General features: G+C 36.8%; 1 protein-coding gene across 8 annotated transcripts; it reads left to right on the plus strand.

Annotated features, from left to right (window-relative positions):
* The first annotated feature begins 903 nt into the window (after positions 1-903).
* On the plus strand, positions 904-8906 carry LOC306882808 (uncharacterized protein). Of its 8 annotated transcripts, none has more exons than XM_079437711.1 (6): positions 904-1209; positions 1791-1904; positions 3062-4078; positions 4355-4510; positions 4916-5011; positions 7776-8900. In XM_079437711.1, the coding sequence occupies exons 3-6, from the start codon at positions 3929-3931 to the stop codon at positions 8067-8069; spliced, it is 696 nt and encodes a 231-aa protein (XP_079293837.1). In that variant the 5' UTR covers positions 904-1209; positions 1791-1904; positions 3062-3928; the 3' UTR covers positions 8070-8900. The 8 variants fall into 8 exon arrangements, with proteins under 8 accessions (XP_079293837.1, XP_079293836.1, XP_079293834.1 ...); XM_079437710.1 differs by having other exon boundaries at positions 1104-1209; positions 1791-1925; positions 3019-4078; positions 7776-8906; XM_079437708.1 differs by having other exon boundaries at positions 1104-1209; positions 1791-1967.
* The last annotated feature ends 5908 nt before the right edge of the window (positions 8907-14814 follow it).

The following is a 14814-nucleotide window of genomic DNA, read 5'->3' on the forward strand; positions in this document are numbered from 1 at the left end:
GATGTCGATTCTGGTTTAATCGAGAATTTTCACCTAATCTTGATTCCAGATTCTTCGTCGTAATCTTCTAATTAATTAATTTAAATTTCGTCGAATGTAATATTCACCTTTGCGTTTTGATCACTTTACGCACAATCGGGTAGGAATACAATGGTTAAAATTGTCTGTAAAATTCAGTGACTTTGTCGCATCGATTACCTCAGTTTCACTAAAAGGAACAGTAAGCATAACATTAAACTTTATATATGTTGTTTCGTTTGTTTTAGTGCCTATGACTGATTAAAACTAAACAGTTTTTCATTCAAAATATCAAAAGTTATACATCTATTTTGGAGACCCCGTGATGTGCTTCATTTGCGCCGAAGAATAAATAGCACCAGAACCAGAAATCATAGGTTTTATATATTTTTTCCCCCATCCTGTATCCAGTCCCAGGTATCGATCACTTATTGTGAGGAGGGTGCACAGGAAACCTGTTTGAGGGCGCAATGATGCGCATCGGTGTCTCTCTGAGCTCCTGCTCCGGCGCCAGAGACAAAAGCCTGCCAGAGACTACGAAGGAGAGAAAAGAAAAGGAAAGAGAGACGAGATTATCTCATCCGTTAGCTATCAACAGTGCTGTTTAGATCAGCTTTGTGTCCTCCAGTCCCAAGTCTAATGGATCAGGAGGAAAGTCGAAGTGGAGGGCTTCTAGCTTTTCTCTTAAGAACCGAACGGCAAGGTACATTAATTTCATGATATTTGCTGTAATTCACTCAATAATCATTGCCTTGTTTTTATTTATTTATTTATTCATTTATTCATTCATTCATTCATTCATAAGGATTTGATGATGATGCCTTATCTTTATCGTTAAACAGCATGTTGGCCTTGTGACACATGCAGTTGTTAATATATTGGTGTACACTGAAAAAAATGATTCTGACCCCTTGCAAATGTTACATGTTTTTATCTGGTTAATTTCACTGATTTTAATGTGTTATTTAATCCTACATATTTTTTATTATTAATTTTCAAATTCACTGCCCTTGTTTAAAACAAGTTAATTTCATTCAATTAAAAGTAATTAGAAAAAAATACGTTTCATTTAATTTCCATATACTGTCCGGTCTGCGCATGTGCAGAGTCATTTTTTTTCTGAAGGCGCCAAAGTGGGGGGATTGAACGTTATGCACTCGTTTGAATGCTGCATCCAGCTCTGCATTTTCGGTAAGTAAGCAATATATAATCATTGGTGTGTTATATTTGTTACTTAAACAGGGTTCTGTTTACACTTTTAAACGTTTTATAGAAAAGAAATGTGTTTAGCTAATGCAAAGTTTGTGTGTTTTTATATAAATTACATTAGCTAAGGTTTCAGCGACTAGCTTAACCACGTGAGTTGTGTAAGGTTAGTAAGTTAACTTTTAAGTTAATGCTTGGTGAATTCAGTGTTTGTCTTGACTTATTTATTAGTTTGTGGAAGCCGAAAAAAAGCAAAACAGTTTTACGTATGTTAACGTTAATTGTACCAGCATCTTCCTTGCTGTCTAGGCTTGTATGTTACGTTAGACTGGCCAAGCCTAACATTACATTAACGTTATTCCTGACTGGCTGTAAGCATGTTTTCTAATCTTGTCAATTAACATTAGGACAAAATACACCTGTGAAATCATGTTGGTAAAATGTGGTTAATGTGCACTGACGGCAATAATTTATGTTTCTACATAATCATAATGGCAGGCCTAGGTAACGTTGGGTGCCTGAATTGACCGTTTCTTTAAAACTTTGTATTTTTTTGACACCCGTAGACCCGCCCCTACTCTGCAGCTGACTGGCTCCGACCGACCGTGACATTTTCAAGGCCTGTCACTCCACTTGCGCAAACCTACCCAACAAATGCAACGAACACTAGCCAATCAGAGGCAGGTATTCGCGGAATGCGGGTAGGAATAAAATCAAGCTTCTCTTTCGTGGTAGCATCATCGGTAGCAGTCCTCGTGGACGGTATCCGACTCGCCTTATCAGAGCTTAAAACGTAAAGGTGTACATGTAAGTGAAAGTACATGTAGTAGAAGCATGCAAATATTTCATAACTAAATAGCAGGAGATTTGCAGATGACACGAGAGGACCAGCTATACGACCACAGCCGATAGTCCAGTGAACGACCAGTTAATCTGATGTGGTAGGCAGAAGAGGACAGGAATAAGAATGTGGGTTAAGCTAGCAGGTTGATGTTATTCAACTTTGTTTCTGCTCTAAACAAAACGACCAATTATGTTGGCACTGCATCTATTGCTCCCAATTTCAAACTAATACTTTAAGTATAGAAGTGGAACATGAAAAATACAAATACTAATAGAGTTAATGATATGGCATGAAGAAAAAATTAATTAATTAATTTTAATGAACAAATTAATTAAATTTACAAAACTAAGAGCTGGCAGGGGTCTTGACTTGTTGACTCAGTTATAATATCTCACAATGTACTTAGTAGTTGTAGGCTTGTGGACTGCATTGTGAAGAGATTTTTCTAGGGAAATAAAATTTTTCTATTAAATTTTTTTTTAGGGAAATCCAATCCAATCATCTGACATCTCCCTGTACTAAACTACCCTCATGTTGCCATTATATAAATGTACATGTTAAGGAAAACATTTGTGACTAAAATAATACAAATTCGTGTTCAAATCCGTCAGTTTAACCCCTTAACGCCTACATTTATATTTTTGTGTAAATAAAAAAAAAAATGTGTGTTTTGCCTTCAAGTAGATGGTAAATAATGTTGTCAAACGGTTTGTTGCATATTTATGACAATAGGCGTTAAGGGGTTAAATATATCATGTTCAAAGGAAGAACTACCACACAACCACAAACAAGGAAAAAAATATCTCAGTGTTCTTCATTCCACGCAAAGAAAGTAATGGTAAAAATTCATTGTGTTTTCAAGTGCAGAATAGCATTACAGATTGGAATTGTGTGGTGGTATGATCCTGCTCTGGTTCGGTTCATTAAAAGTTATACCTAAGTAACAATAGTACGAAATGCTGATTTACCTTTTTTTTTGTCTTTAACAATTAGATTGAAGAATGGCACAGCATCTGAAGTTGAGAGTCATTGTGGGCGACGATGACTATAGAAGACTTGATCTCCATTCAGGAATGCCAGAAACTTTGGCAGAGTTCCACAATACAATTTGCCAAGCATTTGGAATTGAAGCAGACTTTCGTATTCAATTCATGGATCCTGACTTCAACAATGAGTTCATGAATGTTACATCAGTACACGACATAAAGGACAGAAGTACAATCAAGTTGGTGTACATGGCAACCCTAACTCTAACCCCCCTAAATGATGTGGGTTTGAGTCCATCTTCTGTAATGCAGAATGCTCCCAGCACTTCTGGATCATCTGGAGCACCAATGAGCAACCAAACATCTCCCATTTCCTCACAGGCCTCATTGCCCACAACAGACTCGGATGACACCATCATTCTGCCACATTCAGACAATGAATTGAGATCACGTGCATGGCCACGTGAATTCCCCATTCCTCACTTTCCATACAATGTAGAGGTGCAGCTTCAACGTGGAAATGACAGCTTCAGAGAAACTGGCACTCAACTGAAGATTACTCCAGGGTTGAAGTCTGACATCTTAGAGAAGCTAGCCGAGGAGATCTTCCAGTATACAGCGTACCCACAAAATTACCAAATAGATGAGGTAGCAGAGGCACTCATCAAAAAATGTCCCTGTTTGAAGGAACCATCTGCCACTGGTTACTATGGCTGGATGATTAGCCTAAAATATAAAATGGCTAATTACAGAACGTAGTGATGACTGCCTCCCAGCCAAAAATGTAAAGAAGCCTAAAAAGGCTGAAGTCAACTTTTGTCCTTCACACCCTGCTGGCGAAACGGATGAAAGCTTAGAAAATGTCAGACTTGAAATGTTGAATGATGTCAGACAAAGAAACAGTGCATCATGTGTAAAAAAGATGTCAAAAACATTCTCCTATAGAAGAAAAGAGGTAGTGCAGGACAATCCAGCTGCTGGAGAGTTTAAAGCCAGGTGGCCTGCACTTTTTCACATTGATGAGGTAAGCACATGCTTGCTCCCTGGGTTTTTACATTGCACTTTGACCCCTTGTATATAAAAAAATATTAAGGTTTAAATAAGGATGCAGGATGCTGGTCCAGTTTTGATTTCTTGCCATTACCCTTGATTGATAGCAATACATTTGGCTAGAACACACTGTACACCTAATATAAGAAAATTTGAATATATCTATTTAATAGCTACAAAATATCATTACACCAATGGCTGATCACAGTGCTCTTTGTCTTCTGTTGTTGTTTTTTTGTGTGTGTAATAGATAAATGCTGAATTCCAGCGCATAACAACCGTCCCACTTGAAACAACCTTCATGGCTCAGTTGGACAGCCATTTTCCCCAGCTGACATCTATTTTCAACAAAAAGGGAGGTGTTTCTGGCCAAAAACTAGCCAAACATTTGGCGATCTTGCAAGAGGTAAACATGTTTTTACATTTTAGTAGAAAATATCTTATACACTGTGGAGAAACCTGAAATATACCCGTCTAGTGCCAGCCTTGATTATTTGTAAGGGGCAAGGTTCCTAACGCTACATCCACACTACTACATTTTTGTTTTAAAACGGAGACCTTTTGGTACATTTGCACCTACCATGCAGACTGAACTGTCACCCTATCGCCCTACACATTCAGACCTGATATTTAATGAAAATGAAGTCACAATACACTAACATTCTTTAGCTAAAGAAGGCAGTCCATTTACAAAATATATAATGAAGTCATTGTGTATATATTTTTGAGGCTACCACAGGTTTGAATTATTCTACAGTTTCAAGACATTTTTTATTTATTGTATTTTAATAGTTTTAGTCCTTTTACACAGGCTAGAAGTGGCATCAATCTTAAAAGGGCAGCAGTCCTCAAGGCACTTTGCATCTACCTTGGTGAGGATGATGGACATCTCATTCGGGAGTATAAGGCAAGTCATTGTAATTGCATTTATCAGTCTGATGTACTGTCTTGTATTATAAAATTTAAGATCCTAATGTCACTAACCCACTAGTTAGAAGAAAATGAATTTAAAGGGGCACTCAACAAAACAAACCCGATGCATAACAAAATCAGTGTGTTGACACCAAAACTATGGCAGCTGTAGTCCTATCACAGTCTACATGCTGTCGTGTTTTGGGGTCTAGAGCTATTATAGTGTGGAAGCCTGCTGTTTATTTAAATCAACTAATGCAAAACTTGAAAAATGCTCTAGCCACTAAAGCATGTCACTATATAGGATCATACTGGTGTTTTTATGTTTTAGCCCATTGATGACGAATGCATTAAAGGAGAACTCCGGTCAATTTTAACATTGAGCTCATTTTTTTGTAAATTTGGAGTGCTGTCAGTACAGAGAACCTGTTTTTTGGTCCACAGTAGTCGATTGTCGAGTTCAAGCGCATAGGTTTAGTTACCTATGATCACGCGCGTGATCTCGACAATCGACTACTGTGGACTTCGACCGAAAACAGGAAATAAATACAGTAGGGGTGGGCGATATGGGAAAAATATCATATCACGATTTTTTATAGAAATATCACGATTCACGATTTTTATCCCGATTCTTTGTTAGTTTTACTATTTTGGTTTTACAAGTTGTCTGAGCATTACAGCCAAACTAGAAAGACAAAGATGCATGGCAGATATTTAGGCCAAAGTGGGTGAAGATAAAAAATCTTTGTCATTATTTTATTTTTCTTATTAAAAAATAAGAACAAAGATACACATTACAAATACACATAATATACAAATAAAACAAACAGTGCTTTATTTCCAGGTACAATAGGTGTATTTAGCAGAGCATTCAATGAAATTGAATGAACAAATATAAAAATAAAACACTAGATAGACTGATTCCTAAAGCAACTGTATTAAAGTTTTTCAGTCAAGAATAGTGAGTGATTTTTCTCTGTGTTTTGTTGTTTTGTTAACGTTAAATGAATAGTTCCCCCACAAATTAATATTCTGTCATCTGTCTGTCAATTCTGTCATAATGTTGTATTTTTATACCATCATTTACTCAAAAGTTGTTTTAAACCGGAATGAGTTTCTTTCTTCTGCTGAACATTTATAAATGCCATTTTGAAGAAGGTGGAAAACCAAACAGTTGCTGGTCCTCAGTGACTTCCATAGGATTTTTCTTTCCTACTATCAAAGTCAATGTGGACCAGCAACTGTTTGGTTTTCCACTGAGTAAATAATGACAGAAATTAAATTTTAGGGTGAACTATCCCTTTAATGACAGTCGACAGCACGTTTAGTGTCCTGTCCCTTTAAGAGCTGCACGCATCTAATATACAGTTCAGGCACGCATCCGTTTCTCTCTTAACTATTTACTTTCATTTTAGAGATAACCAACTCAGTCTGTATGTAAACCTTGTGTGTTTTGACAGTATTAGCGCAAAATATAACTTAGTTGAGTAATCAGGCGCTGTTAGACAGGCGTTTTAGTGCGCGTGCTTCAGGTGTATGCGCTCAGAACAAGCGCACACAGACCAGCGCGCGAATTAAACATTTAACCAGCAAGGCTTGTGTGCAAATAATGTACTTTTGCGATCGCGAATAAGTGCAGTGTCCTGTCTGAGTAACTCTACTGCTGTATGTCGTGTTGTACAGTACATAGAGACGGCGGCGCCAGAACTGTATTTGACAATGTGCGCGGTAGCGCGATACTACGATATTTCTTCAAAAGCAGATCGTGGAGACATTTTTATCGTCCACGATCAAAAATCGTCATATCGCACACCCCTAAAATACAGGTATGTGCGCTGGCTGCATTAACATCACTTTTATTCATATCTTTCACATCTGCTGCAGTCAGATTCACCCGTGTTCACTTGAAAGGAATCACTCACATGGCTGGGCATTTGTAATGACACATCAAGGATGTTAAGAGGCTAAAAGCAGGTTTAAAACTTGCCCCATTGAAGTCAACAGGGTGCCAATTTTAAAAAGAGAATAACACTATGTAGGCAACCGATTTCTGTCGTTTTTCTCTGTACTGACAGCACTCCAAATTTACAAAAAAAATGAGCTCAATGTTAAAATTGACCAGAGTTCTCCTTTAACATTACCACTGACCATTTTCCAAAGCATCAATTTTAACCATATAAGTAGCCATAAGCTTTAGAATATTTTTATAAAAATCAACAATTTGCTGCACAGTTTTCAAAGCAGGTACCATTTTCTAAACACACCCTGGTGCATTCAAGAACTCTGACATACGATAATTATTAACAGACTCTTACAAACTTTATGTTGAGGAAATTAAATCCTGCAGAGTAAAACAACATGGATGTTGTCACAGGATGATGTACATTTGTCTGTGTCTGGACTGGAGATGTTCAGTAATTGGCTAAAACATTTTAAACCATCAGTTTGGTTCTTGAAACAATAAGGCAGGCTTTATTCATTATTTTTCTTATTGTTCAATTAAAAGGCCAAAACCAACAATGTGTTAGTCCATCTCTCAATCCATTCTGACTTCTGTGTCTCTGCTCCATTTGCAGAAAAGTTTGGATATTTTTCACAATGCCATAAAAACAAAAATCTGTGGTTTGTTAATTTACATGAACCTTTATTTTACTGACCAGTGTAATTATATATTGTAAATATAAAAAAATTTAGAATTTTCAGGTCATTAAAATCTATTACATAAATTCATGTTTTTCTTATATTCTACAAATATACAGGACATTGAAGGAGATGACATCCAGAGAGACCTGCAGAATTCCACCATGGGCGTATATGTCATCAACAAGGAGGGTGGAGAAATTGGAGCACATGATGACATTGGCATTTATGTTGAAGGAGAAATCATTCTGGACAACATTGGATCTGTAGCCCAAGCATGTGCAATGATGCTGGGAGTCATCTATGTATTGAACATGGCTTACCCCAAAGAGCTGAAATACTCCTATGAATTCTTTCAAAAAGTGCTCTTGAAAATGGATGGAGAAAGGCTTTCCCCCAAATCCTTGGACTAAAGAACAAAATTATTGCTGGACTGTAGGATTTCTTCAGCTGCTCATGTGAATGCCGCTAAGCTGCATTTTTAAATCTGGTTTGGGAGGCGATAGAAAACATTTAGTATGATGTAAAATGCAGCCCTAGAAGATGCAAAGTGAGTGGTGGACTGTAATACATAGCCACTGGTGTGAACATTTAAAGTTGTCATTTAAAATTGAGGCATTGCATAAGAAGAGGACGCAATGAGATGACGTCATTAAAAGAGCTCCAGTCAAAGTTCAAACGATGGAGAACCATGTGTAAAACATGGAATTATGACATTTCTTGTTAGTTTCATGTAAGAATGTTACAGCCTCCTCATTGCTCCACACAAATGTTATGTTTCATTTGCACCTATTTTTATTATTCTCAGGAACTTAAGCTTCAGTGGACATTTAAGTCACGTTTCATTTTATTCAGTAAGTCTTTAATTTTTTGTCCTATTACAGTATTTTTTGAATGTAACTGTTTGCAGTTTTTTGTAATTTCAGCATCAGGTCCACTGTGTTGCAGCTGTGGACAGTTCTTGTACTATAGTATTTTATGTTCTGTATAGTAATGGTGTATTTTGTTATTTGTGTATGTTGTGCTCTTCCAGCTAATCTGGTTCATTTGTTTTGTTTTTGTTAAGAATGGTTCAATGTATTTTATGTTAATTAGTGATACTACTGCAGAAAGCAATTTGAGAAATGGTGACTATTGAGATACATTACTGAGACTCTTGTTTGGGAGATTACTGAGTTACAGTACTGCCATTCTTGTTTGAGTGAGCAAAAATATCTCTTGGATCACAAATAAAGTTAAAGTTGAAAATATTGGGTTTGCTTTATTTGTCTGAATATTAATGAAAGATACAATAGATTAAAAAATATTGGATTAAATTAATTTTAATATGTAGAAATTAAACGATTAAATTGATCTGGTTGCACAATTAATTTGAGTAAATTCTACTCAAAATAGTTTAGCTAAAATTATGAATATAATTAATCTGAAATTACTGAATGGATTAATAAACTCAATGTATAAAATATAAGTACAACCAATTTATAAAATATAAGTAAACTCAACTTATAAAATATAAATTCACTCAACTTAAAAAATATATCTGGATTTAGATAAATTTATTTCGTGCAACCCCTTGACGTAATAAAATTAAGTAAATTCAACATAACATTTTTTTCAGTGTACTCATTGGCAGTGGGCCTAACATTTTGTTTAGGTTTTTGATTTATGCTTTATACTGCACCCTCAAAAAGATCAGTTCAGAAAGTATTTTTATTCTTCTTTTAAACCAGCAGCACTTATCTGTCACGGTTATCATAATGTTTCCCACACATAATGATAACTCCATGTGCTGACACGATGACAAACACCAGGTATCGATCACTTATTGTGAGAAGGGTGCACAGGAAACCCGTTTGAGGGCGCAACGTTTTGGTCGTCATGTTTAGTCGTCAAAACGCGGATTAAATTAAAAGTATATTACAAATAGGCCTTATATTAACGCAGGTATCCTTACAGGCCCATGACCAGAGCTTTGGAGGGTGTCCGATCACAGGATTTGGAGGTTGTCGCGTGTTTTTATCCGATCAGTAGTGATCTTTGCCCCACACACGACTAACGTGTGTGAGTGTTTTGTCTGGTTAATAGCACCATTAGGATGAGGACAGTCTCAGTCAAGCATGAAGCCAAGCTGACCGTGAAGAGCTCATGTCTGCACAGGACTCTCCTCTGGAGTCTCCAGTGTCCTGATGGATGGCCATATTGATGATATCAACATCAGAATAAACAGCAATAATTGAAACGCTTCGTTCGGTTTGCCCGGCTTGCCCGGGTAAAATGGAAGTACTGTTAATAGCCGATTTGCTTTATTGTTGCGTTAGCTTAACAGAATAAGGTCGAAAATAAATTAGAACGCATTCAAGTGTTTTTTTTCCCCCTCCGGTATCCATTTGGAAAAAACATATTATATTATATTATATTATATTATATTATATTATATTATATTATATTATATTATATTATATTATATTGTATTATATCATATTATATTATATTAAAGTCTAGACAGTTTTGTTAATATAATTTGCGATTAAATTAAATTAAATGTTTTGTACAGCTAACCTTAACAAAGCAGTGGCTTTATCTAAGACAAAAATATTTCTGAAATAACCAGAATTAATTTTAATTGTCAGACCAGAACAACTGCATGTTTTTTATTTATTTACTTTTTTACAATGGGCGACTTCTATCAGATCGCATGATGATATTGGGGGGGGGGGGGGGGGGGGGGGCTTGTGGTGGATCTTGAAGTCAAATAATTAAACTTTTAACATTTTAAAAAGGATGTTTACATAATAGGCTAAACATGCACATGATTCGTTGTTTATTTATTTTTTGTTAAATTGCACAAGGCAATTGTTTTTGAGCATCTAATTATATTGAGGTCAGCTTTATAAAAGTGTAGCTATTTCATGTTCTATTTACCTTTTTGCAGGATATATTATGAATTTAGATTTTAAGATGTTCGGGTATTGTAAATTAAATGAATTATTTCATTCATAGACAGCTTATTCTCCAGACTGTGGTGTTATTGATATTGTCCAGTAGCTACTTGTCCCTTTAGTTTTTGTTCAGAAGTTCGTCACACACACATCTTCTGTAGCTTTGTTAATTATCATTTTTATAATTTTTGTTTACTTATTTATACAAATATTATCCATATGTTACCAATACCTTCAGCTATTGCAGCACAGCAAATTATTTAGCCTATCTTAAATTCTCCCATCCTCCAAAATGTTTACTGCATGGCGCTTAAATGTTTAAAACCATAATTATCTATAGATTAATTCTTAGAATTAAAAAACATTCTATCGTGTAGTACCCAAACACTGAGGTACCGAAACGGCTGCATGCCGATGCCAGTCCTAAAAAAAAGAAAAAAAGAAAAAGGTTTTAAGCCCATGTTTATGTAAAGGAAGAGCCTGTTTCCTGGACCTAACAAAACCCAGGCCTGAGCACCATGACAGTGAGGCGGTCAGCAGAGGGAGGGAGAGGCCAATAGATCATCTTCATCTGGACGCTGACTGAGGTTAGATGTAGAGGTACCAGAAGTGGGTCAAGGGCCTGCGTCTTTTCGGACCATCAACTGCTCATTGACATCACAGCATTCTGTACAAACTCAAAGCCAGTGAATGCTGTGAACATCAGGAGAGTGTTTAGGCTCAAATCCAAAGTCTGTGAGAATAGAATGTCAATTCATGTTTATGAGTTGAGAATATGTTTTAGATGAATATCTGCAGCGTTTTAAAGCAACTGTATGTAGTTTTGTGTATTTTTGCCACTTTGGAGCCCCCTACAGTTAAGTGAGTGGAATTCCCTGTCGTAAATAGGCTGTATCAATGTCGTCATTACAGTGGCTAGCTGATCAAAATAGAAAAGCCTCCTCTCTGAGAATAAGTAACCACTTAGAGAGCAGGTAAAAATGAGTTCTGTATGGTTGCTTCACTGCCATTCACAAAGGTGGAGAACGTGGGAAAGATACAGAAGCCATTTGCCTTATTAGAAGTCAGTGTACCATCAAAATCATTCTGAAACTAACATTTCAAAGTTTATATTTATAAATGTACATACAGTTGCTTTAACCCATACTCTCTCCCATACTCACAAAAATAAATGTTCCAAAATGTTTCATATTTCATTCCCAAATGAACCTTTCAGTGAGCAGTTCGTAAAAGAACCATATTTTCTTAATGTGAAGAACATTTTAATAATCAAATGTTATTTCTGCTATAAACAAGCTTCTGTGAAATAGAAAGATTACTTGGATGTGAAACGCTCTTCATGGAACCAAAGATGCCAATAAAGAGCTGTTATTTTTAAGATCGCACGCAGGTAAGGACTCGTTCGCAGTGGCCAACTAGAGGAAATTTCCTCACACTGTTCTCAGCAGGCCCAGAAAACCTTCCATATATACAGAAGGCGTATCTGAGGAGGTGCAGATCCTGTTAGGTCCCGGAAGGTGAGTCTTATCAGCTCCTGGTTTCAGGCCGTGTGCTGCGCCAGGCCTTGAGACCTCGCCGGGAACCATTGTGCATCTGACCCAGCCATATGACTGATAGCCTTCCCCGTTTCTGCCGCAGACGGGGAGGAAAGGAGGGAGGCGAGGCGCTGCAGCACCAGACATTCCCTGTCACACCAGAGCTCTGAGTTAGGGAGGTCTGGTCTGGAAGCCCGCTGACGGAAGTCAGGCCAGGAGAAATCCACACAGCCTCCTGGGACTAATAAATTAGACAGCTGTATTTTCCCTCATGGCCTTAACCCTGCAGGTGTGTGTTTGTATACATGTGCACAAATTACCGAGCGTTTAGCCTGTAATGTGTGTGACCTATGCCGTGGGTAATGTGGTGAGAGAGGAAGGCTGTAACCTAAATATTCGATTACAACAGACAGGGGTGATTAAGACACTGAGTAGCTACACAAAGTCTTCGAGTGGGATGTGAACGGCTAGATTTCCTCTTTTTTTTGTCTAAACATTCCCTGGGCCGTGCCAGAGAGGCAAAAATAAAAGGAAAGGTTGCTTCAAGTTCATCTGACCGCTGGTATGCGCACAGTTTACAAAGATTGTCATTCAAACAATAATACAATTAATTTTATTCAGATTTATATGTTGTTCATTTGGGGATGCACACCACATGACCTTCCACTGGATAAACATGTTGCGAGCGGGGAGCCTGTGTTACTCAGTGCAGCCAGTGTGGCGTCTCCCATCAAACTGACAATTTGTTTCTATTCGAGCATGAGATCCCATTCATTCGCCATCACAGCTGTAAATAAAAAGGAAGCTCGTTTCTGCTCCTACATTTGCCTTGGGTTTGGAACGGCTCGTTTCTGTTGGGAAACAGGCAGTTGTGTGCAGCCCCTGAGATTGCAGTCCTGGGAATCCCTTGGTTTGTACAAGCAGGCCTAGTTGATCAATTGACAATTGTGATAAACAGTTGTGGTGCCATTTCCACCACAACCAACAATTTTGCCCCAATGATGTTTTTTCAAAACGTAGTATACTTGGTTACCAAATAGACAACTGTGGTCTCAAGAAACGTGAGAACGTGAAACTAGAGAAGGAAAATATACTATTCTGCATTGTTTCAGATTGAGATATATCTTGGTCAAAATTTGCTTTCAAAAGTAAAAATATTATTTTATTTTGTTCATTTTGGATGCATGATAATTAAGTAGAAATGGCCGAAACAACTCTCACCCCCAACCAGAAAATGGCAAAAAATATATTTTCCACTGAATAAAAAAAAACCAAAAAACTTTGAGATGGAAATGTTTCAGAACAAGAATGTTGGAGGATAAAATAAATTAACTTTTTATTATTATATTAAAAACTCTTATTGATAATAATGAATGATTATACCTTTATCTTTCTTAACATATTAAAGTCGAATTAAAGACTTGTTGAAATTAGAGATATTAAAAAAATTAGAGAATTAGAGATATTAAAGACTTGTTGAAATTAGATTGATTACCTTTAATGTCTTTATTTGCTTGGCTTCTTAAGGGGAAAAAATGGCAGTATGACAGTGTAGGACGAAAAGAGAAATTCTCAGAAGAATTCATAGCAGACGTGTAGGAACATGCAATCTTCCAAGTTGTCAGGCGCTGTGATTGCGATGGATTTCTTTCATTGCTGTGACTTTACTATTTATTGCTGAATAATCAGAAGTATTAGCGTGCCGCATTTATAATCTCTGAGACCATATAGATGTGGTTTCTTGTCAAATCTGCTTTGCAAATATTTGTGCGATTACACATTTGTCAGAACTGCTAATTCAAACAAGCATAATTGTGTGGTTTCACAACCTCCAAAAATCATGGCAAAGAGATTCAGTTTGTTTTTGATACATTTTTGCGAGTGACAATCCCAGTGTTCATACAAAGGCTCTGAATCTGGTGTGGACAGCTGCATGTATCAGCTATGTTTCTGCTGCCATTTTGACATGTTTGTGGTGAAGTATGAATTAAGACAGTGTTTGTACGGCCCTTTCGTGTATGTTTATTTGTTCTTTTCAATAAGACGTAAACCAATTGGTGGCAGCAGACATGTAGACATAAGGTTGCACTTCCTCCCATTGTTTAAAACGGTCAGATCGAAAAGTAGTCGAGGTCAAAATTGGAAGAAAAGGAACATCTGTTCAGTATGTAGACAGGCGCACGCATATCTGTGTTGTGCTACAGTGAAAGTCATACAAGTAAATGTGTTCGGCCTTCAATAAATAGGGTGTGACTTGTTCTGTTTGTACAGAACTATAATGGATTAGACTTTCAATGAGTAATGACACTTTAATCACACTTAACAGCACTTATGCATCATACTTTTATTCATGTTGACATACAGGGCTGTAACCACCATAGACAGAGGAAGACACTTCATCTCAGTGTTCAGATTAGTTCAGATTTGGTTGATTCTTAAGTTGATGGTTATTTCTTCAGTGTTTATGTCCCAAGGGTTAAATTTGAGAAACTTTTGTTTAATGAAGATTACATTTGCAATATCCTCTATGTGTAGTTTGTATTGATTCACTCTTGTCACAAACCCAACCTTCCATCTTAAACTATAAAAAACATCATATGAATTATTATATGTACAAGTATTTGCACAAATTACAACAAATGTCCCACAATCGATATTCGCCAAATCTAACAATTTTTCCCAAT

Source organism: Barbus barbus, assembly GCF_936440315.1.
Source record: "Barbus barbus genome assembly, chromosome: 16".
NCBI classification, from domain to species: Eukaryota; Metazoa; Chordata; class Actinopteri; order Cypriniformes; family Cyprinidae; genus Barbus; species Barbus barbus.

Bases quoted from the DNA above. Each gene is read 5' to 3' on its own strand.
- LOC306882808 (XM_079437711.1), top strand. From the start codon at position 3,929: ATGTTGAATGATGTCAGACAAAGAAACAGTGCATCATGTGTAAAAAAG. The intron at 4,511-4,915 runs GTAAACATGTTT...CCTTTTACACAG, and splicing joins ATTTGGCGATCTTGCAAGAG to GCTAGAAGTGGCATCAATCT. The intron at 5,012-7,775 runs GCAAGTCATTGT...ACAAATATACAG, and splicing joins ATCTCATTCGGGAGTATAAG to GACATTGAAGGAGATGACAT.